General features: G+C 34.7%; 2 protein-coding genes across 3 annotated transcripts in view; one reads left to right on the forward strand and one right to left on the reverse strand.

Annotated features, from left to right (window-relative positions):
- The window catches only part of LOC116017534 (zinc finger CCCH domain-containing protein 25), a 4,088-nt gene extending 1,909 nt beyond the window's left edge, over nt 1-2,179 (forward strand). The window contains exons 3-5 of one of the 2 annotated variants that reach the window (XM_031258145.1): nt 105-214; nt 350-537; nt 1,171-2,179. In XM_031258145.1, the coding sequence (XP_031114005.1) occupies nt 105-214; nt 350-537; nt 1,171-1,809 (937 nt within the window). In that variant the 3' untranslated portion in view covers nt 1,810-2,179. The remainder of the gene's footprint in view (nt 1-104; nt 215-349; nt 538-1,170) is intronic. The other variant, XM_031258144.1, reaches the window with a different exon arrangement.
- Nucleotides 2,180-6,579: 4,400 nt separating this feature from the next.
- LOC116017533 (anthranilate synthase alpha subunit 2, chloroplastic-like) lies at nt 6,580-11,334 on the reverse strand. The gene is made up of 11 exons (XM_031258143.1): nt 11,083-11,334; nt 10,820-11,004; nt 10,529-10,718; nt 9,804-9,955; nt 9,409-9,524; nt 9,072-9,315; nt 8,910-8,966; nt 8,562-8,714; nt 7,620-7,700; nt 7,208-7,294; nt 6,580-6,900 (listed from the first exon to the last, which is right to left on the reverse strand). The coding sequence occupies exons 1-11, from the start codon at nt 11,225-11,227 to the stop codon at nt 6,580-6,582; spliced, it is 1,731 nt and encodes a 576-aa protein (XP_031114003.1). The 5' UTR covers nt 11,228-11,334.
- Between the last annotated feature and the right edge of the window lie 13,589 nt (nt 11,335-24,923).

The raw sequence follows: 24,923 nt of genomic DNA on the forward strand, positions 1-24,923 counted from the left end.
GGTTTTTTTTTTTTTTTTTTTTTTTTCACTTTTCCACTTTTGCTGTCATGTGGGGATTAAGAAATTTAAAAATTAATGAATTTTATTGTCTAATGCTTTTTTAGATACGGTGAGATAGTTGATGTGAATCTTGTAAGAGATAAGGGCACGGGAAAATCAAAGGGCTTTGCTTTTATTGCTTATGAGGATCAGAGAAGTACAAATCTCGCTGTAGGTCAGTCTCTCTCCCTTCCAAACACATATACATGATATCACTATTTAGACTGACATATATCAGTTATTAGAGAGAGAACATGAAACTGGTAGTTTGATTGCTCAAAGTTGCAGTTTATTTTTATTGGATTTACAGATAATCTGAATGGTGCACAAATTCTTGGGCGTATTATAAGAGTGGACCATGTTACTAACTATAAGAAGAAAGAGGAAGAGGATGAGGAGACCTTGAGGAAGAAGAGGGAAGAAAGGGGTGTATGCCGTGCATTTCAAAGGGGTGAGTGCACTAGAGGAGCTGGATGCAAATTTTCTCATGATGAGCAAGTAAGTTTGACTTAAAATTTTAATTTGCTATACTCATGTATGACATGAGTTGCCATTGAGTGCTTGATGAAATTTTACTGTCTTATTTTGTACGGAGTATCTCGGTTGATGGCACTCCAGTGAGTTGCAGCCCATGTAAGCCCTCAGAGGGAAAATATGTTTTTTTTAATCAAAGAAAACATAAATAAATTGAAAAAAATGGGAAAAGAACTGCAAAAAGCTATTGAGTCGCATGTATATGCTCCCATATTTATGAAATCACTTTTTATTTAACTTTCAAGAAGGATAATATAAATGCTGTGCTAAAAGGCCCAAAGGAAAGGACACTGCTTATAGGCTCCTAGCTCAGTTACATGGAGAAATCTGTCTGTCTAATCGTTTGGCTGTTCTGACCTTTTTGATCATACAATTGATTCAAGGCTCTGGTCATTGCACTCCTTTTGCAATTTTAAGTCCCATCTTATCCTGCCATCTCTTCTTCTTTAGCTAGTTTTTATCCTTGTTCCAAACTTACAATGCTCAGTTTCACATTGTTCTACATTTTCTAAGTGGTTATAATTTTTGTCTCTTTCTCTCTCTCTCTCTCCCTCCCTCCAAATGAGGTACTGACATTGTTTTTTTATCTGTATGTAGAGAGCTGCAAACACAGGTTGGGGACATGAAGAAGATAGACGGTCAAAATGGGATCATGAAAAATTTGATGATTCTCGGAAGGATAAGAGGTTTGGCCAATCAAGTAGTGCTGTAGATTCTGGTGTTGAAGAGAAACGTAGGTATAGTGAGAAAGATTCAAAAGTGTCTAAAGCAAAACACAGCGATATGCAGAACTATGATCATAAAAAAATTGATACAGTGGATAGGCACAGTAGAGGTGATGAGAAGCAATCAAAGCGAAAGGAGAGGGAAATGGATAACAAGGAAGACTATGATGAACCAAAGTCACGAGGAGATCGTGATAGGATGTATGAAAAAGTGAGGAGGAGGGATGATGATGATAGGAGAGATGAAAAGTCACGGGGAGATCGTGATAGAATGTATGAAAAAGTGAGGAGGCATGATCATGATTCAAAATCAAGGGAAGATGATGATCGGAGAGGTGAAAAGTCACGGGGAGAGCATGATGGAATGTATGAAAAAGTGAGGAGGCATGGCCATGATTCAAAATCAAGGGAAGATGATGTTAGGAGAGATGAAAAGTCAAGGAAACATGAGGATGATCGAAGGTCAAGGGAAGATGGCGATAGGAGGGAGAGATCAAGAAGACGTGAATAAATGATCAAAGATTATAGGGGACTGGATAAAACTGCCCATGATTTCCCACCCAACCCCCCCAATCGTCATGGAAGGAATGGTGATGATCAGCACCACAACCAGACAAATATAAATGATCCACAGGACTGAAGTTATGCGAAGTGATCGAATTTCCTTTGTTACATTCCCTTTCTATTATTAATGTTTTTTTTAATGAGATGGTGCAGGTCATTACCTATTCTATGCCAGTCCCCCATCCACCATTGGTGCTGTGTGGTGGGTGATGCATATCATGTCTACACTTGAAGTTGTTAAATGCTAGGCAGGAACTTGTAAACTCATGCTACCCTCTTTAAACTGCCATCTGTGAACCCACTGCCAGTTTTGCCAGTAGTTGATGTCCATGGCTTCATTTATGCTTTTAATGCCCTTTGATTAACTACTAAACAGTTGGGGGCATTTGGTTCCTATCATCTTTAAATATTGTTACATTTTTGTATAATCTAAGAAATTAGAGGACAAGATTCCTATAAATGTGACAAATAAACTAATAATCAAGATTTTTTTTATCAGCAGGAGGGAAGAATCTGAGGACTCAGAATTACTGGCTCTTCACAAAGATGTCATGCGTGCTAATATAATATCACTCCATTTCTACCCTAATTGTTCTCCCATATCCTGACTGTGCTTTTTGGCATCATACTGCAATAAATGAGAGAGAAAAAAAATATCGTCTAAGGTCAGCACTTTCGGCTGAAAGTCAACTGGCGACAGACTGGAACAGTGGAACTTCCCCTAACTTTAGCATTTACCATTGACCAATTATGGTCCCAGTCTGTAAAAAAAGAATTGGGTTACAGATACACGGCATTGGCAATTTGGCAATTGGCATTGACATTTCACACTCTGCCAAGAAGCCTCGTCAAAGTTTGGGCAATAAGATATGGTTTTAATTTATTCATGGGGAGAGCGACATCAGTGGCTCGGTGCCTGTTCCCTTCACCCAAATACATATATCTCAAATCTAGAACATTGCTTTCAGCTGAAAACTTTGATTTGTTGATCACATGCATCCACTATAAAGTAAAACCTTTTTGGACAACCTCAATCAAGTTGATCACACTGTTGACATGATAACCACTAGGGTCATAATGCGATATTTATCAAGTGCATACTTTCAGATAGTGGTTGTAAATTTCCTTTGTCGTTCAAAAAAAAAAAGAAAGAAGTAAAACCTCTTTCCACTGCAAGAGTTTTCCAATGGACTCGATATAAACCTTTGTCAAGCTTGTTCTACATATCATTTCCTCAGCTCTTAGCCTATCACTTCCCTCTGCTACTTTCTCTTCTTCCCAAATGATGATTCCAACTACTAGTCTAAACTTGCTCTTTGCACTCACCTTTAATGCCATTGTTTTCGTGTTCTTGAACTTTTCTTTTCCAGGCTATGCATCATCAGGCGTACCTGGAAATGATACAGATCAACTTGCATTGATGACGTTCAAGTCTGGAATTACTGAAGATCCACAAGGAGTTCTGGATTCTTGGAATGCAAGCGTGAGTTTCTGCCTGTGGCCTGGGGTCGCCTGTGGCCTAAAACACCGGCGGGTCACTGTTTTGGATCTCAGAGGCCATGGGTTGGGTGGTACTCTGTCATCCCAAATTGGAAATCTTTCGTTCCTTCGGATTCTTGATCTTTCAGACAATTCCTTCCATGGTGAAATCCCCTCAGAACTAGGCCATTTGATCAGGCTCCAAACCATGAACTTGAGCTATAACTACCTTGGTGGTGAAATTCCAGCTAACCTGTCTCGTTGTGTTGGCCTAGTTGATCTTATTCTTGATCACAATCACTTTGAAAGGCACATTCCTGTTGAGCTTGGTTCTTTGACGAAGCTGGAGGCATTGTATCTTAAGAATAATAACCTCACTGGGAGTATCCCAGCTTCAATTGGGAATCTGACTTCTTTGACAGAGCTTTACATATCATATAATGATCTGGAGGGAGAAGTTCCTGAAACAATGGCCAAGATGAGAAGCTTAACAATGCTAGGCATGTCAGTGAACTCTCTTTCCGGGGAGTTTCCTCCTGCGCTTTACAATCTATCCTCTCTTCAGCTCATAGGTCTGTCATTCAACAAGTTCAGGGGTACACTTCGAGCTGATATAGGAATTGCCTTCCCCAATCTGCAGTTCCTGTATTTGGCAACCAATTATTTCATAGGAGTGATTCCGGCCTCATTGTCCAATGCTACTGGCTTGCTTCGGCTTGATATTCCATACAACAATTTCACCGGAAATGTACCTATGAGTTTTGGGAGCCTTCAGAATCTATTATGGCTCAATGTTCTCAGTAACCAGTTGGGAAGAGGCGCACCTGATGATATGGATTTTGTAACTTCTTTGTGCAATTGCAGAAAGCTCGAGTTCTTGGATTTTGCTGATAATAGATTTGGAGGTATGTTCCCCAACTCAATAACTAACTTGTCAACCACATTGACAAAGCTTCTTATTGGAGGAAACAAGATACAAGGAATGATACCTAGGGAGATATCTAACCTTGTAAACTTGAATGAACTTAGCATCGAAGAAACAATGATCACTGGTAATATCCCTGATTCTATTGGAATGCTTTCAAATCTAGAAAGTATCCATTTTGAATCGAATAAGCTCACTGGAAATATTCCCTCTTCATTGGGAAAAATCCGAGGACTCTTGCGACTCTACCTACAGGATAACAGCTTAGAAGGGAGCATACCTTCAAGTTTGGGAAATTGTGTCTCCCTCCAAAACCTGGACATTTCTCAGAATAAGCTTACTGGCACTATACCGAAACAGGTTTTGAGTCTGTCTTCCCTTTCGGTACTCCTTAATATGTCTTACAACTCCTTGATAGGCCCTTTACCCATTGAGGTTGGAAACCTTAGCAACCTTGCTGCATTTGATGTTTCAAACAATCGATTGTCCGGTGAACTTCCAAGCACACTGTGGGGTTGTGTGTCCTTGGAAGTACTTAACATGCAGCACAACCTCTTTGTGGGGCCATTACCTCCTTTAAACAACTTGAAAAATATTCAGTACTTGGATGTTTCTCAAAACAATTTCTCGGGCCACATTCCTCCAAGCATGGCCAAGAACTCCACTCTCCTCAATCTGAATTTATCATTCAACAATCTTGAAGGTGAGGTGCCTGCTCGGGGTGTTTTTGCATATGCAAACAGGATTGATGTAACAGGCAACATAAATCTCTGTGGGGGAATCAAGGAGCTTGATTTGCATCCATGCGTGGAAGAGGAACCCCAAAAATCTAGAAAGCACACTGCCCTTATAATAGCACTGGTTCTCATTGTTGTAGCAGTGTGCCTAAGCATAGCGCTGCTGTTAGCAGTTTTCTGGAAGAAAAAGGTGAAGAGAAGTAGAGCTAACTCATCATCTCAAGTCATGAACTTCCATGCAAAAGCATTTGCAAATGTGTCTTATGAAGATCTCCTAAATGCAACAGGAGGGTTCTCTTCGCAAAACTTGATAGGATCAGGTAGTTTTGGTTCTGTCTATAGAGGAACTCTGGCCTCGGATGGAACAGTAGTTGCAGTGAAGGTACTGAAACTTCAACAGACGGGGGCTGACAAAAGTTTCTTGGCCGAGTGTCAGGCCTTGAGGCACATCCGGCACAGAAACCTCGTGAAGATCTTAACTGTTTGCTCCAGTGTTGATTTTAGTGGGAATGAGTTCAAAGCCTTGGTCTATCAGTACATGCCAAATGGGAGCCTAGAAGAGTGGCTGCACCAGAAGGACAGAGAGGATAGGAGGTTGAGTATCTTCCAACGGTTAAACATAGCAATAGACATCGCTTCAGCATTGCAATACCTCCATGATCAATCTCAACCCCCCGTTATTCACTGTGATCTGAAGCCAAGCAATATTCTTCTTGATGATGATCTGTGTGCTCATGTGAGTGACTTCGGTTTGGCAAGGCTTCTTTCAAACCCAGCTCAAGAAGCTGAAGGAGTCGAGTTTAGCTCACTTGGGATCAAGGGAACCATTGGATATGCTGCTCCAGGTAACACACTTCCACTGAAATTTGCCACATTACATATCTTTTCAGGTGTAAAACGTAATGCATAAGCTTTATGATATCTGCAGAATATGGCATGGGTGCTAAGGTGTCAAAACAAGGAGATGTCTACAGCTTTGGAGTACTTTTACTAGAGATTTTCACAGGTAGAAGACCTACTGATGAAATGTTCAATGACAGTGGAAATCTTCACAGTTTTGTCAAACATGCATTACCTGATCGAGCAATGGACGTTGTTGATCAATCAGCTCTCTTCGAGGAAGCACCCGGAGATCTGACAGACAAAATTTACTGGGAAAATGGCTTCAAAACCAAGATTGGTGAATGTTTGGTTTCTCTCCTTGGCCTTGGAGTTGTTTGTTCAGAGGAAGCTCCTGAAACCAGAATAACAGCGAGCAAAGTTGTGGCTGATCTTGTTTCAATTAGAAGTAATCTAAGCAAATATGCAGCTGTACAGAAAAGAGTGCAATGACCTGGAAACATTATGATTCAGGTTCAGCTGTCATTTAAATTTTAAACTGTAACTGTGTAGTGTTTACTCAGTCCCTCAAATCAAAAGGCATTCCAAATGCAATTACAAAAATATTTGATGCACGCCCAGAAGGAATTAATGTAAAAATAAAAATAGTACGGAGTAATTGTTAAAATATTGACTGTTTAAGGTTCAAAAGCACATCGAGTGGGGAAAAAAAGACTGAGAATTCTATAAGAGTTTACTACTCAATAAATGATGATTCAGCAAGATCAATGGCACGGACAAGAGCTGCAGCCTTGTTTTCACACTCTCTCTGTTCATCAAGAGGATTACTATCAGCTACAATACCCGCTCCGGCTTGGATATGAGCAATCCACTCTCTTCGTTTGTTCTCATCCTTGTAGGAGTACATGGTATCATGACGCATTGCAGTTGGAAAAACAATGGTTCTCAATGCCAAGGCTATGTCCATGTCCCCAGAAAAGGAAATTCCTCCAAATCCACCACCATATGGTCCACGCCTTGTCACTTCAAGCTCATCAATTAATTCCATGGCCTTCACCTGTTTATAGCAAACCAAATAGAGAAAAGCTACATAAATGCAACAACGCAGCCAACGCTGCAAAAACTAGTACATTTGTGTGTGGGTATTCTAAACCTAACAGAGTTCAAAGGAAAAGCATTTGAAATGGTTTCTCTTTCCAGTCTCATAAATGGCTCAATAGAGTAGCAAAAGGCATAACAAGCTCATCATTACAATAATTAAAATATTTGACCACAATTCCAAATTGAATCATGAGATACAGTTATGATCACTCAAAAAGAACATGAAACATAATGAACAAACAAATAGAGATGATTGGAAAAACCTTTGGGGCTCCACTGACAGTTCCTACTGGCAATGCAGCACGCAAAGCATCCCAGCTACTTAAATGGTCAAGTTGCTCTCCAGTAACCTATAATGTTTGGCATTAATTCATAACAAAGAATAAAAACCAGCAATTCCAATTCAATATATTTGCTCAACAGTGAAAGAAGCTACAATGTCATCCACAGTTCATTACTTATTTCAATAAGAACACCTGTGCTCTAAAAGAGAAAGATGGCAGATACTGTATTGACCTAAGCTCTAACATATCATTTTCTTATGTTTTTATTATCATTTCTTCTAATTCACTATCTTGCATATCATCCTTCACCTATATCATCATTTCGTATAAACAAGGGCAAGTCTTGATCACTAATTATAAGAAATATATATATCAAACTGAAAGGACTAACCGTGGAACTGATGTGCATGACATGGGAAAAACGTTCAATGTTCATGAGTTTCTCAACTTCCACTGAACCAATTTTAGAAACCTAAAATAAGAAGCTACATTAGTGAAAGTACAATAGCAAGGAAAGACAAATATTTGAAACACTCTACATATTTTCCAGGCATGAAAAAGAGAATGCAATCCTACAACCTACAACACCAAGCAGGAGCTGCAAGAGGGCGAAGTACAATGCTTAATATTTAAATCAATTTCCAAGAATTTTCTTAACCATTGCTACCTCCAATATATTAATAAAGAATTTTAATAAAATAGCCCCATTAACATCCCTTTAGATGTTATTGGGGTTATTTTACTTCAAAGAAACCAATTTTTACCAAGATGATAATTGAACTGTGTTTATTATTGCATTAGGACAAGTAGTGTATAGAACAAGATGAAGGCAGGCCTAAGGATTTTGTATGCTGAACATAGATCAGAAGCAAGCTCACTTGAAAAACAGCATGCAATTGTTAATTTCAGAAAGATATGTACCACCTTGCTAAGAACATTGTAGTATAGTGGCCTGGACCCAACTACCCAACTAACCCAAGACTCTAGTTAAAAAAGCAACAAGCTCAATCCCCATTACCCTCAAATAATAAATAAAAACTAACATCTTGACTATTAGCAAGAATCACAAAACAAAATGTGCATACTCCAATAGAAACTGTGAGGTGTCCAAATATATTAATAAAGCAATTTTAAGATGAAAATTTAGAGATTCTTCCATGGAGTAAATGATAGTAATATTATGAGCATGCTTTTGTACTATTATAAGTATAAACTCCTTTATTTATTTGGGCATTATTTAGACATACATCCATGTCAAAATGGAATTGGAAGATCAACTAACTGATGTTTCTAATTATAGACTGAATGAAATCACATCTAAAAATAACACAACCTTTCCCACATCATTTCTTGCCATGTCAACCAGCATGATGTGCTCTGCACACTGCTTTTTGTTATGCAGAAGTTGATTTTCCAGCATGTAATCTTCTCGAGATGTCAGCCCTCTCCTAACAGTCCCTGCTAGTGGGCGATTAGTGATTTTTCCCTAAAAAATGATGATGAGGTTATTGAAGTGAGCTGCTCTAAAGGAAAATTAAGAAAATAAGACATGTAATATGCAGCAGGAAGAAATTATTTATTAAAAAAAAAAATCTAAATGGGCACTCCTGAAGATATTATCCCACTAATAAAGTAAACGAGAAGTGGATGCTTTTTTTTTTTTTTGGTATCAACTATTTACCTTCTTAACTCTAGTAAGAATCTCAGGGCTTGAAGCAACAAGTATACACCCCCTAGCCTGAAAAAGCATAATTAAAATTTGTAAGTATAACATATTTTTGTATATGAAGTGACAATATTGTCCTTAAAAAAAAACCAAGAAGAAGAGAGAGAGAGTGCAAACCTGTAAATAAGCCATATATGGACTTGGATTAACAATTCTCAATGCCCTATATATCTCAAATGGATCTGCAAATGTTCTCCTTTCAAAACGTTGACTGAGAACTATTTGGAAAATATTCCCATCTAGAATGTGCTCCTTAGCTTTCAAAACGGCATTTTGATAGTCTTCACTGGTCATGGTTGATATCTTTGCTGAACCAAAATGGCTAGTATGTAATTTTATTAAACCTGCAGCTAACCTAGGACTAAAATTTAAAACTATGTCAAATGTACTTAATCATAGCAAAAAAATGTGAAACATATTGGTGTGCATCTTGAAAGGAACATGTACAACTTACGTCACTATATTGTGCACTTTTGATATCAAAGCTTCTAACCGGTCCATGCCATCATTAAAGGCCTCCTCAACTGAAGAAAAGCGATCCAGCTGCACCCAGTGTATTGCACATGCTTTCTGATATTTAAAGAAACACAATTAATTACATATTAATAGCCTGATTGCCTGAATGAGAATCACCATCCTCTCATTGTGGCATTGGATAAAAATTAATTCTTTAGAAACATGATTTTACTACACATTTGATTATTGAAGCACTTTAAGATGGAAAATACCAACCAAAAGAATAAAGTATTCATTAATTAGGAAATAGGCGGCAAAAGTCCACATTAAAAGAACTCCAAACCAAGCGGGTAGACAATTGGCAAAACTAAATGTTTTAGTACATTATATAACCTTCTCTACATGATCCAAGACAACAACATCATCATAGAGGCCAATGTGAAGATCAGGGAGAAACCGGTCATCCAAAGGGCCATTTGAGAATGGTAGTTTCTTCTTCTCAACAAAACGTACTGTATCATACGAGAAATAGCCAACCCAGCCACCTGATAGGAAAAGAATTCAATACAAATCATAGCAATTGCGGATACAAGTAATGTCCTGTATGACATCAAAGTTAAACTATATTGTCACTATCAAGCAAGTTCAATATACACCCAATATGCTGTGTACCAAAAGTTCAAAAATAAATAAATAAATAAATAAAATAGCAGGCTTGTGAATTGAAGAAGAGAATAAAGGTTAAATAACAAAAGATGAAAAGTGGTATACAAAAACAAAGGATGAAAAGAGTTTAACAAACAATAAATTATAAATGAGGAAAACTGAATATTCAAACTACTTGGATCCTAATGAAAGGATTACTAAATGCAACCAGATACTCAAGCTATGATATAAGGGAGATTTGGCAAACAGAACTAGATAGGAGGATTTGGCAAACAAAATTTCAGTGTCAAAGGAAATGGAATGTTTGTGTTCAACAATATTATCTCCAACTATTCCTCACATAGTAAGATACACGTGACTACGTGAGGGTAGCAGCTTCTACATAGCATTAGGACAGACATCTACAACACAAGCTGCACTACAATCTGTCAAACAAATAAAGATTGCATTACCAGTAAATGCCTCAGGAAGCTCATCGAGCCGCTGAGGTTTCCATTTGTCCATAATCCTACGAGGAATGACCATAGGATCCTCTTCAAATGTCTCTGTCCTTTTCCCTTCACGGTGGTCCATAATTGTCACTGAGTTTTCTTTTGCAACAATCTCCATAGCTGGCTGAGCACCAATAACACTATACCGCCCCTAACATTGTTAAAATTACAACAACAACAAAAGTATCTTCTTCACTTTTATGATATAAAGTCAGTATTGCATTTTATCTTCACCATATTCGAAATGCTTACGTTACTTTCAACTTTCAGTCCAACATTTACGGACTCGAACAAGAAGCTGGGAGCTTCTCTGTCATCTTCCTTCACCAAACACCTGTAGGCCAGCACAGGTGTTAGTTGATCAGAGAATATTGACCTATACAGTGGCACCAAATTCCCGTGCCGCGCTGCTTCCTTGAAGCTCACCGCTTGGTCCACTGCACAATCAACACCATTTCAGAGCGATCAAACACCGATACGTCACCGATCACAAAATCAAAGTAGAATAAAATTACATGGAGGCGGGGAGACAGCAGAGCATTTGACCGTCCATTTATGCGAATCGGACGATGAGGGGAAGAGATTGACGGAGGCTTTGGTGGTGCAGCAGTGCTGGATGCCAGAGGAGAGAGGAAGGTGTGAGAGAAGTCGGATTTCCATATCTTGAGAGCTTGAAACTTCGAATCAAACGGGTTTGTAATTTTGTATACAAAGAGCAACAGTCAACACAGCACTGAGGTTTTGGCGTTTTGGATCGTCTTACGTCATACAAAATGTCAACATATTTAGGGAAAAAAGTTCAGACAATTCCCGAAATGAACGAAATATTGTTTTCTTTGGCCGGACAAAATAGATTAATTTGATTTATTAATTTAAAATAAAATATTTTGTCCAAAAAGAAGTGGCTGAATGTTTGAATCGAAAGAGTACGATGGATCTCTATTTTTGTTACAAAATTGAATTCTATGAGGGGATGTTTGGTTGGATGGAAAATGGAAAAGATTTTTCATGAAGTGAAGGAAAATGTGTTTTTCCATTGTTTGGTTGGATGGAAAATGTTTTCCAATGGAACTTGAGTTCCCAAAAGTGGAGGAAAACAAATTCTTTGCTAGGAGTTGGTATTTTGTTTTCCTTAGAGTTTGGGAAGAAAGTATTGAATAATTGGACAATTTTACCCTCATCAAAATAATATAATTTATTATCACTATTAATTGTTAAGGGCATATTAGTCTTTATATTCATAATTCCTTACCATTCCAAATCTAACCAAACAATGGAATTCATATTCCCAGTAATTTCTTTTCCACCAACCAAACAATGGAATCTATTTTCCTGGTAATTTGTTTTCCATGGAATTTGAATTTCATTCCCTCCAAATATTTTCCAACGAACCAAACGGGCTGTGATAGAAACTTTGATTCTTTGAGCTCAGAATGATTATAAAAATATAGAATAAATAATACACTGTAAAGAATAATAAATGTTTCAAAACATAATTTTGAAACAATTTTAAGTCTAAGCTATTAATTTTAAAGTTTTAACAAACTTCTCAGCTATATGTGCTAAACAAAACCAATGTAAATTTTGAGTTACAAAAAATTTAAAAAGAGTAAATTGTCTTTTTGGTCCGTTGACTATTATAGTAGTGTTAATTGTTATTCATGACTTTCAAAACTGTTAATTTCGTACCTTAACTATGCATTTTTGTCAATTTTGATCACGCCGGTCAATTTGCCCGGCCAAATATGACCAGAATAAATTAAGTCACCAATATTCTTAAATGGGAGGGGCAAAAACGTTTGGGGATTGATGATTTCCGTGTCATATATTCGGTGAGGAGTGGATATAGACGTGTTAGGGGATCTGTTGTTCCTTTGTCTAGTGGCTTTAATAACTGTAATAAGTTGTGGAATTTAAAGATTCCCCCGAAGTGGAAGACATTTATTTGGAGGGCTATTACTAATACCCTCCCTACTACTCCTAATTTAATTCATCGATGTTTGGATGTTGATCCCCTATGCCCCCTCTGTGCAGTACAGGTGGATTATAATAAAGATCATTCGATTTCATGGGATTTTTTGGCATTTAAATTTGAGTATATCTCCCCCTAATGCCGTAAAACAGATCTTCAGTATGCAGTTTGCGTATCTATTGACTCCCTATCATGGCTCTAATTAAATAGATGGAGTTTTATATGCATATATATATATAGCTCATAAAGATACGCATTGGTGATGGTATAATAATTGGACTGCACACTAAGAATAGGAACGCATACTGGGAAATGTTTACACGTACTAGGTTTATGGGGGATTTATATGTAGTGAGCTAGATAAAAAGAATATATCAAGTATGATGTCCCCAAAATCATCAATACATGTTTGAGTCTAATCACAACATTTTGGCAAACCAAATGATAATCATAAGTATGGTTTGATTCCTCATCATATCATAAAGTGCCAGAATAGCTTTAACAGAATAGCTTTTAATTTGTCATCATCATGAACAGTATACTTGATCGATTACTGTTGTATTTGACAAAATTGTCCGGGGATCCGAGATCAACAGTACTACACATATCCCAATCGACCACCAACAGTGCTATACGGATCGCAGTTGACCATTCATTATAAATTCAAGCTTCTAGCTTCAGTTTATTATACTCTTGTTCACATCCTCTTCTAATTTCTCCTGATATCTCTGTTCTCATTTACTTGCGTAAAACCTTCTCATTCCTCTTCTTATTACCAGAATGATCTTACTGACGATCATTCATATTGGGATGAACTATCACCATTGAGATCTCAACTAAACATGGATCATGCATCTGTTCAAAATATTGAGGATCTCCCAATAGAATCATTATTGTAATTTATAGAGGAAGAGCCTATCACTTCCGGGATAGATATAAGGAGTGTAAATAATATGTTATTGGGATAAAATAGAATAAAAGGAACTTTTCGTAATCCCAACACAAAATCTAAAGAAGAGATTTCTTAATATTTTAATCTGAAAGCACCTAATGCTACGAGGAAAATATTGATTCGTCCCTCTACTTTTAAGAGGAGGTCTAGGAATTTAAGAATTACCAAATGGCTTAACCAGAAATTCATGGCTGCGGAAAGAATATCAGAAAATGTTCAGGTATTTTTTGTTTATTTCTCAATTTTAATAATTGATATTTCGAAGGAGAGATAACAAATTTCCTGTTTGTAGGAATTTGGGAATTTGGGCATACTTTGTACTTTGATAATTTGCTTGTATCAAATACATAACTTAAAATTATTCATCATATGATATCAATTTTCTCTAATGATATTAGAGAATACCATGTATCGAAATTAGACATAAGTATCTATATTTATCCCGTAATTTTGATAAACATTTCAAAATTGAATTTAGTGGGATAAATCTAATATTCATAATATGCCCAATAATTAGTGCACAAATTAATCAATTGCACATGATAATTATAACCTGAATGTACATGTCATGGAATAATATTTTATCATATAAATATATGAATGGGCTAATCTCATCTGAGTATAGTCAAAATCTCCAATAATTTTTCGTAATTAGTCAAATTAGACAAGTTGTGGCCCAACATAATCCATCATCCTTGCTCAAGAACTTAAGAACACAAAATGAATCCAACAACAATAATAGACTTTTTTTTTTTTTTAAATAATTTGAACCAAGTCTGGCCTAACTGAGCCAGACTCGGCCCAAACCAAATCCATCATTGTGATCAAAACCTAGCGTTCACTAGAGTCTAGTGAACGTGCTGATAACGTGTTAAATTGTATTGCCTTTTAGCTTGTCAACTTGCTAACCAGTGAATTGCAAATAGAATAAGAACAGTAAGTATAGAGACAAAGTAATGTGCAATAGAATAGCTTCATTTCATTCATCATCTTCATAATACAAAGGGGCATGTATATATAATTACAGATGTAACGGAGAGAAATAATGAATACATAAATACGATGACCGTTACAACAATTATATAATCCACTCATAATGTCCACACTAAATAATAATTATAACATAATTATGTTATAAGCAAACTTGAAGTGGATATTAAATTATTTGCAAACTACTAATACTAATAATACGTTGACATTTTATTCGTTTACTTTTACTTTGATAAATGCATGTTGTGGTAGGTTAGTTGTGAAAAAAGAATAGTATTATTTTTGCATAATATGTGTGTGTGTGTCTAATTTCATTATAATTTTCAGTATGTTTGTATTTTATAGCTTTTGTATATTACTTTGATATTTGTCTATATATATCTAACATTTTAATTAATTGTTGCTATTGTATATAGCATATCATTAATCAAGAGAGTACCCCAGTTAATTAGCGGTTGCAGACTTTCCCCAGTTATCCTGCTTGCAACTCACATAGTATGGTAATCGCATTGTGGAGCATTGCTTCATGGGCCTCTACAGACTTGCAAACTCCCCCAATAACTAAATTTGCATAATAATCACGGGATAGCTGGGTTGGGCCTTGGGGGTATACAACTATAAATAAAATAGAAAAAAAAATTAACATAGAAATGGAAGAAAATGGAAAGATTTTTTTTTTAAATTATGAAATATTAAAATTGTCTTATCTTTTTCTCAATAAATTTGTTGGAAATGATACTGTAATCTTATCATATATTTTTTTGGTGCGCAAGAGGGGCTAAACCCCGGTTGAAAACTAGTGAATCCTCCTGGTTGTGATGTTCATGGCGTCCCTGGAGAGGATGTCAATGACCTCATTTGGTGGGCGATTAAGAATTAAAGTCCCCCACTGATTGATTTGGCCCATGTTAGCAAGGTAGTTGGCATATTGATTCCCTTTTCCATAGACATGGCCCAACTCCAACTCTTATCATATTGAATTAAGTAGGTTTAATACAAAATTAATATCTATATTAACATAAAATATTTAATTTAGGAATGTGAAATTTAAAAGTGATTAGTTGGTAGCCATTAAGAGGATCTTGCGATGAGGAAGTGAGAAATATGTATTTGAACATGGTTAAAGCAATTTGTGAGTTGATAGGGAAGGATTAGGATTGTCATTTGCAACATATTCATTAAAAACAAAACTTCTTCCTTATTAGGACGAGGGAATTTTCGTTTTGTGAAACTAAGTCCGTATCATACACAGATTAATCTCCGTTCGCATGGGACCGACCCAATTAAGCGGTCAGATTAGTTTTTCCATACGAGAGAAGGTTTGAACTCCCAACTTCTCTTAAGGGGCGAGAGCGCACGTCCACTTATGCCAATCAAACTCGTTACCACGAGGGGGATTTGGCTTGCAAGTTGTAGAAGACCTACCATATGAGATTTAAGTCACTCCTACTCTCCTAGCAACTAGTAGTGTGGGTGCCGCGCTATACCACATTTTGTGTAATTTTGTGATTTGTTTTTATTTTCTTTTTCATGGTATTAAAAAATTTAGTATATATTTAGATCACAGTATCACAATATGTTATTAATAAGTGTAACACACTGTTAATTGAGGACGAGGAAATTTTTCTTTTGTGGTTAAATCATGCTAATTTATTTTTTTCTTTTTTACCTAATTGTAACATTTGCCATGTAAGCAGAGTTAATGGTAGCTATTAAAAATTTTATTTTATTGCAACACTTATAATAATACAAAGACTAATGTAATACTACGTACTTATTGTCTTGTACCAACGTTGTAGTATAAATTCACGAGTAAATTGAAATTATTCGAAATTGCCACAATTATCACCTCTAACTCTTGTGCTTCAATGGATTGAGAAAGTAGTTATGAACAGATACTGCATTGTAATAGAGTTAGTAGTACTCAAAAATGAAATGAAAATGGAAGTTACACAGCTTAATTACAGCATTTACTTTCATGTTGTTTTCATCTTACATACTGCGTCCTACTTCCCTTTCATTACAATCATCAAACAATATAACAATTTTGTCTTAAATGGGTGACCAAGTGAATGAAACATCATTTTCGTATAAGAAAGTCAACAATTTGATTTTTACCATCACACTTTCGGTTGAGTTTGGGGATACAAAAATTTTAGTGCAATTTATCTTTTATGTGTGATAGCACGAATTATTATGCATGTGTAAGATTTATTCATTGCACACTCTTAAATAGTGATAGTAGATTTACATCTAATTGCGATAGTGGAGTACTTATTAGATGCACCATATTTCTCATGTCATTGTCCAACGCATAGTGATAACATTAAAAAAAAAAAACAATACAAAAATTTATGTAAGTCTGAAATGATATTTTCATAATTACGAAAGTGCATATTTATAAATACTTGATAGTGCATTCCAAGATACCTAATAAGTGCACTATCATATTTTGCAGATGCACTATCAAGTATTTTCAAATGTACAATTGTAATTATAAAATACCACCATATTTTTTCTTAATTTAGTATTTTCAAATGTACAATTGTAATTATAAAATACCACCATATTTTTTCTTAATTTAGTATTTTCAAATGTACAATTGTAATTATAAAATACCACCATATTTTTTCTTAATTTAGTATTTTCAAATGTACAATTGTAATTATAAAATACCACCATATTTTTTCTTAATTTAGTATTTTCAAATGTACAATTGTAATTATAAAATACCACCATATTTTTTCTTAATTTAGTATTTTCAAATGTACAATTGTAATTATAAAATACCACCATATTTTTTCTTAATTTAGTATTTTCAAATGTACAATTGTAATTATAAAATACCACCATATTTTTTCTTAATTTAGTATTTTCAAATGTACAATTGTAATTATAAAATACCACCATATTTTTTCTTAATTTAGTATTTTCAAATGTACAATTGTAATTATAAAATACCACCATATTTTTTCTTAATTTAGTATTTTCAAATGTACAATTGTAATTATAAAATACCACCATATTTTTTCTTAATTTAGTATTTTCAAATGTACAATTGTAATTATAAAATACCACCATATTTTTTCTTAATTTAGTATTTTCAAATGTACAATTGTAATTATAAAATACCACCATATTTTTTCTTAATTTAGTATTTTCAAATGTACAATTGTAATTATAAAATACCACCATATTTTTTCTTAATTTAGTATTTTCAAATGTACAATTGTAATTATAAAATACCACCATATTTTTTCTTAATTTAGTATTTTCAAATGTACAATTGTAATTATAAAATACCACCATATTTTTTCTTAATTTAGTATTTTCAAATGTACAATTGTAATTATAAAATACCACCATATTTTTTCTTAATTTAGTATTTTCAAATGTACAATTGTAATTATAAAATACCACCATATTTTTTCTTAATTTACTATTTCCAAATGTACAATTGTAATTATAAAATACTACCATATTTTTTTCTTAATTTTCCGCCATTAATCAATTTCAGATGGATTGATAAGCGAGACTAATCCTCTTTATTTTTATTTGTATTTACATGAGGAATGCATTATCATATAATCATTCCTCACTCACTCTCTCTATATATAGAGAGAGATTTTGTTTTGAATTCTCTTATGCGCACCCACATTTAGCCCTGTTTATTTGAGTTACCCTAATTTACATCTTCTCGAATGCTCTGTCGAATTGGTATGTGAGGAGCCAATGGGGTTGAAAATTCAACATTGTGAAAGAAGAGGACGAATTTTCTTAAAATTGTCAATTAATAAAATTATTTACGTCCCGACATTATGACCTAAAGTCTTCATAAAATCAATCAACCACATTTAACTTCAAACATAGTAATCACTATACATTTATGCCAAGCAATCATCATGACTGTTATTCCCATTTAGCTTATCGACATGGTGTGCAGCCATGGAGAGGGTGGGTGTTGGCCCCAAGGGGCAATATTGGAGCAACGTAACAAACATGAGCGTTCACATATTAGCAGCCCACAGGTCATATAGCCTATATATAAATGAGAAATGACCACCTTCAATTTAAAGCTATAATCATACCAAACCATGGCCCGCTCTGCACTACATATTTATGGATCGACAAGATAGAATGTCCCCTCTGGGACCGCAGGTTGCCGGAAACTTAATACATATTCGTAGATTCTTTTCCGATGTACGGAATACTAAAGAAGTTAATGAATTTAACATTGGTTTCAAGGGGCATGGCAATGTTAACTGTAGTAGTTAATTACGGAGTAACATTTAGCATTGGTTTCTATGGAGCTGTGAAATATTATTGCTTTGAGTAAAAATGTTTTGAATCAAATAAAAATCCTGCCAAGGAACTTGTGGTCCAGTGGCATCAAACTCTTCTCTTTATATGGGAGGTGGTGGGTTCGAGTCTCAAACTATTTATACAGCTCAAAATCAATTATACTACTCGACTCTCGACTTAATTTAGGAAATTAATCTCCTAATCGAAAAACAAATCATCACAGTTGTTTTAAAAACACACTAGATAAGGTATCACAATATGTAATTTACTTGTAAGATTATAGTGATATAGGTAATGTTTGGTAAATGGCTAATAAGTTAAAATTTAGTTGGTTTGACTAAGTTTGGCCGGTTTAACTGCTCAATAAATAACTTTAACTATTTGGTAAAATAGCTTATTGCATTAGTTTATTGGGGCAATAAGCAAAAATTTGAAAAGTTAGAGTAGCATTTTTTGTTAGCTAATTGGCCTTAATTATGAAATGACCATTTTACTATTGTCATCCCTAACATGTATATATCTCTTGTTGTTGTCCATCTATCCTGGCATCCTGCCTATTTTTCTTTCTATTTCTATAACAACAATAATAATGTTTTTCTTTTTTTTTTATTTATGATTTCACTCATCCTTGTAATCAATCAATCAATCAATCAATAATAATACGCCGTAATAATAACTGTAAAAGTAATTTAAAAATTAAGAAATTAACACGTACATACTTTTTGTCATCTCATAAGTTATGATAGTATATTGAATTTAGTCTTGACTCTTGATTGTTCAAATGATTAAAACAGTAACATCCATAGTTAAAAGAAAGAAAAAAAAACGTAATTTACACATAAATTATAGTGAAGATTGGTTGCAATACATTTCGATCCTTTCAAATTAAGTTTAATTTATAAACTATGATTAAATAACGATATTAATTCTCAATTGTGTAAGATGATATGACAAAATCATTTAAGAACTACTTATATTAATGATAAATAATCACATACTTTGAGTTACGAGAAAATTTATCGTCGCTATAAAAGATGCGTAAGCTATCCAAAACTTATCGATTTAAATTGAAAAAGTTCACAAAGAGTTAAACTGGTACGACCAATTCGGCTGAATAGTAGGATTAGTAGCATACTAAAATCATTATTTTCACTCATAATAATTCAAATTGAAAAACTAATGACACTCTAGTTAGAATAACTCTTTCAGATGGGAAGTTATGAACTCGAACCTCAGCAATGATTCGTATTATAATTTAAATTAAAGCTGCACGAGTTCCAAAAATATAATTGGAAGTGAAATGGAGACAAATGATTAGAACCGTTGATTTAAATGGGGCATGCGTGGGTGTCGTGATCGTGGGGCCAACGTTGTTACTACCGTTGCCAGCCTTTTCACTGGATAGAAGAAAAACCAGAACAAGTTGGCCTGCTGCTTGCCAGTTTCTGGTATGTGTTCTTCCTTCTCGGCCGTCAGTTCCTTACCTCTTCACAATTTTCTTTTTAATTTATTGTTGATGTGTACCCCATGTTAGTGTACAGACAGAGCCACTAATTAATAATGTCATATTTGAATAGGAAAATGATAGATGTACTTTGATCTCATGGAGTACGACTCTAGTTATATGTCGTGATTCTAGTTAGGTGTCTTGATTCAGGCTATGCTTGACAAACTTAGCTAAAAGTTAAAAAGTAGTTGAAAATTGAAAAATTATAAGCTCGAAGTTGAAACCTGAAAAGCTATTATGCTTAAAAGTATTTGGTAAAATTAACTTTTTGATAAGCTGATAAATATAAATAAAAAGACTATAAAAGACATCTTCATACAATTTAAATATTTTTAACTTTAAATAGGTTTGTTTATATATTAAAATATAAAATAGTGAAATCAAGATATTTTAATAAAATATAAAGTAAGAACATATATTTGAAAACATATAAAGTAAAATAAAATGTTTATAATTCATAAGATTAGATCATACAAAAATCAATGTTCAAACACAAATGTCAAATTGAAATTACAACCAAACATATTGAAGAAAAAAAAAGCCAAAAAGGTTTTAATTGGGAAGGGTAAAGGATGTCATTTCTTTAAAATAATAAAGTTAAAAATGGAAAAAAAAAGTTAGAAAGCTACTAGCTTATTTTAAAACGCTACCTTAGGGCTGTGTTTGGCAGAGCTTATTTAGGAGCTTATAGCTTATTTTAAGCTACTAATAAGCTATAAGCTTTGTTTGGTAATGCTCTCAAAATAAGCTAGTAGCTTAAAATAAGAGCTTATTTTGAAACGCAACTTCAGGTAGCTTTTCAAAAATAAGCTAGTAGCTTCTTAACTTTTTTCCATCTTTATCCTTATTATTTTAAATAAATGACATTATTTATCCCTCCCAATTAAAACTCTTTTGGTATTTTTTCTTCAATATGTTTCGTTGTAATTTTAATTTGATATTTGTGTTTGAACAATAATTTTTGTATGAACTAATTTTATGAATTATAAAAATTTTGTTTTATTTTATATATTTTTAAATATATGTTCTTACTTTATATTTTATTAAATTATATTGATTTCATTATTTTATATTTTAATATGTAAACAAACCTATTTAAATTTAAAATTATTTAACTTTTATGTAAATGTCATTTTTAGTCTTTTTACATTTATCAACTTATTAAAAAGCTAATTTTACCAAACACTTTTAAGCATAACAGCTAGCTTAACAGCTCTTCAAATTTCAGCTTCGAGTTTATAACTTTTCAGCTTTCAGCTACCATTTCAGCTAGGTTTGCCAAACATAGCCTAGGTAGCGTTCAAAAATAAGCTCTTATTTTAAGCTACTAACTTATTTTATGAACATTACCAAACAGAGTAGTAGCTTAAAATAAGCTATGAGCTCTGCCAAACAGAGCCTCAATTAATAAAAAAGAAAAAGAGTAACAAAAATTGTTTGTAGAGGCATATTGCGAGAGCACACAAGGGATATATCCAATCAACACATTTCTTTATTTTTGGCTCGATTCGAACTCCACACTACTGTTTTTAGTCATGACTTCAAGTCAGGCAATGGACCACTATGTTGGGAAATTGGAATGTAATACAGAGTTTCTTGAAATTTTTCTCCCCCATTTTGGAGCGCAGCATTGGATATTTATAGCAGTCACTTAGACACATGCCGATATTTCGGCATAGCTTACACATGACCATTGCGAGTTGGTTGTTCATAGCAGTGATGCCAAGTGTGGAGTGTCCTAATAGCCTTGAAAGGAGAGATCTGATTAGACATAAAGCCCGTGTAATATAGTCTGAGGTCATCTTAAACGTAATGGAGCAGGGAAAGCCATGTGGGTCGCTTACAACTCCAGGAGCGGTTACTAAGTATAGTAAAATGAAATCAATTGGCACTGATCGGATAATGTTTGATATGGTAAAATACTGACACAAAGCTTTAACCAGAAAATACGATCTATTATTGCCTTAAGGATCCAAACCCGGTTACAAGTCAAGTACGGGCTCAAAGGGCTCGGCAGGTCGGCAGTGTGCTTCCCTACTATCCGAGCTCACTTCAAGTATTAGTCAAGAAATGGCCAAAAGATTCTCTCTCTCCTCATAAATGCGCTATTTATAAGGGGGGAAGGCGTGGTTGCCGGGCCTCCGGTATGGCGGGAACGTGGCGCGCATGCGCCCTCCTCATCCCGCGCCCAAGCAGGAAGGAGTACGTGGCAGCCGTTGGCACGCCACATTGTGGATGGGTCGAGGGTACTGTTCGGCCCGTGACGCCCGACCTCACCACGATCCTCCCGACCAGCCGGCCTCCCGACCTAGCGTCCACCGACTGGGTCTGGAATGTATCCGACCGGTCCTGAAGTATATTTGCTATCAATGTTGGTTTGCCTAAGTTTTTTTTTTTAAATTTTTTTTTTATTTTAATCTCTAACGGGTAACACTATACATATCACCACGTAAACATAGAGTAAAATATTAAGTAAAAATAAGGACCATGTGTTTGACTTCGAATTGGAGTTGCCCATTGGCCTTCCAATTCCTTTTGTAGATCTTTTTTGCTTTAATATTGACTTTTGATCAATTTTATTTATCTACTTTGAAAATTAGTAAAATGTATAAGAAAAATACACATTTTTAGCCCAAATTGTTAAGTATTACTAGCATTTATCTTACGCAAAATTCTCTTATAGTGGTGGCTGAGTATATGAAGTATGATTCTCGTATATGAAGGTTGCGAATTATTTTCTAATGCGATGTATTACTTCTGTGTTCGTTATTACATAAGATTTTACATAATGCATACCATTTGTATTAATTATCGATTTTTTCATCATAAAAAAAAAAGGGAGTATCAAAATACTTTTTTTTTTTTCTAAGATTAGGGGTTATATATACCTAATACACGTGATTGTGACTCCAAATCAACGCGGTAGAAATTCCATCTTCAAAATATGTGTTCATATTATCACATGAATTTTGTACTCTTAATATTTAAACAATTAAATTAAAAGAATGAATGGTCATGGTTAACCATGGCCAAATATGTCGTGATGCATGTACGGGATATTTCACCCAATAATATCCAGCTGATCCGCGATGGCCAGAGAACGATGACCCGGGGATACACCCAGATCTAACAAAAATATATACATCAAAGAGAAAATTACATTTTTGATCTTGTGACTGTAATTTTCGGTCCTGTGACCGTAGAGATCTTGTTAATATCAGTGCTTAATTTTAAAAATTAACAATTTAGTCTTGTAACTATGTAATTTTTAACATATTTGGTCCACCCAATCAAATCACCGACCAAATGTTTGGTAGGATGGTGATTTATTTATTGTCTTTACTTAAGGACAAACAAATGTTTAAGTGTAGGGGAGTTGATAAGTGCTTATTTGTCCATATTTTCCTCCATTTTTATCTGATAGGGAATATATCCCGGGTATACCACCTTACGAGTACTATACATATGCCTAGCGTATTGTGTGGTATCTAGCCCTATAAAAGGGCCCTAGCCCCTCAAGTTATGAACTTTTGGCCTCTCTTCACTCTCTCTCTAAACAAACCCTAAAGCTATGCTCTCCCTTCTCTCTAAGTCTATGGAAGAACCATTAATAAAAGAGCTTCTTTTGGGTCAAATTATGGGATGATCTTAGTATTTTACATAGAGTGCTATACACTTCAATGCTGAGAGGAATTAATCTTTATCATTATCATATCATTTTGACTCACCAAAAAAATTATCATATCATTTTGTTTGATAATCATTTCAATTTTCATGATAATTAGTGCTTATTTGTGTTATTTTGTAAGGAGTGAGTTCGAAAGCATTGTAAACAAAGATGAGCATTTTTATGCATTTTGGTGGGCATTGGAGTCAAATGTAGGCCAAATATGAAGCTATGGAGATTGATGCAACACTCTTAAGGAAGCCTAAGACTCTAAGAGAGTAAGAGTAGTATTTTTAATGGTGTTGGTCATTTGGACAAACCAAAACAAAAGAGAAGCAAAAGATCAAAGTGTTGCAATTCTCGCACTGCAGGTCGACGTCTTAGTATTTTGACAATATCTCGGCCTATAAAAGTCCAAATTAAATGAAGTGATTCTTAAACCATTGGAAAGAAGACTCAAAGGGCTACAACATTCATGAAGACATCAAAATCTAAATCAGAAGGAAAAGGGTCAAAATCAGCCTGAAAGCCGGACCTTCATCGCATGAGGATTTTCGACGCGTCGAGGATCCGTTTTCACTCCAAATTAGCTCGACGCGTCGAGGACCCCAGATCTGAATATTTTCAGCCCGCCTCTACTCCTATTTAAGTGAGTTTTCATTCATTTCTCCATTGTTCCAACCCATGATCGTTCCCTACTCGTTTTCTACTCATTTCTTTCATATTTTGGTGTTAGATTAGGCTTAGATTTCGGTTTTTAAACATATTTGAAGCTTGTAATCAAGGATTCAACACTTGGATTTTAAGATTTATCATCCATTTATTAGAGAAGTTTTCTTTCTCTTATCTCTTTTCTTTTACAAGATTTATGTTTATTACTTATGCTTTTGTGTTCCTTATGCTATTTAATCATGAGAAGTTAGTTAATGGACTTGGGTTATGGGTTGTATTATTTATCTTGATGCT

The sequence above is a fragment of the Ipomoea triloba genome, chromosome 4 (genome assembly GCF_003576645.1).
Source record: "Ipomoea triloba cultivar NCNSP0323 chromosome 4, ASM357664v1".
Classification (NCBI taxonomy): domain Eukaryota; kingdom Viridiplantae; phylum Streptophyta; class Magnoliopsida; order Solanales; family Convolvulaceae; genus Ipomoea; species Ipomoea triloba.

What these genes read in the sequence shown, in the direction of transcription:
- LOC116017533 (XM_031258143.1), bottom strand. Translation starts at nt 11,227, where the DNA reads ATGGAAATCCGACTTCTCTCACACCTTCCTCTCTCCTCTGGCATCCAG. An exon ending in TTCTTACTAGAGTTAAGAAG is followed by an intron (nt 8,715 to 8,909) that starts GTAAATAGTTGA and finishes ATCATTTTTTAG; the next exon opens with GGAAAAATCACTAATCGCCC. An exon ending in CTGTCAGTGGAGCCCCAAAG is followed by an intron (nt 6,901 to 7,207) that starts GTTTTTCCAATC and finishes TGCTATAAACAG; the next exon opens with GTGAAGGCCATGGAATTAAT.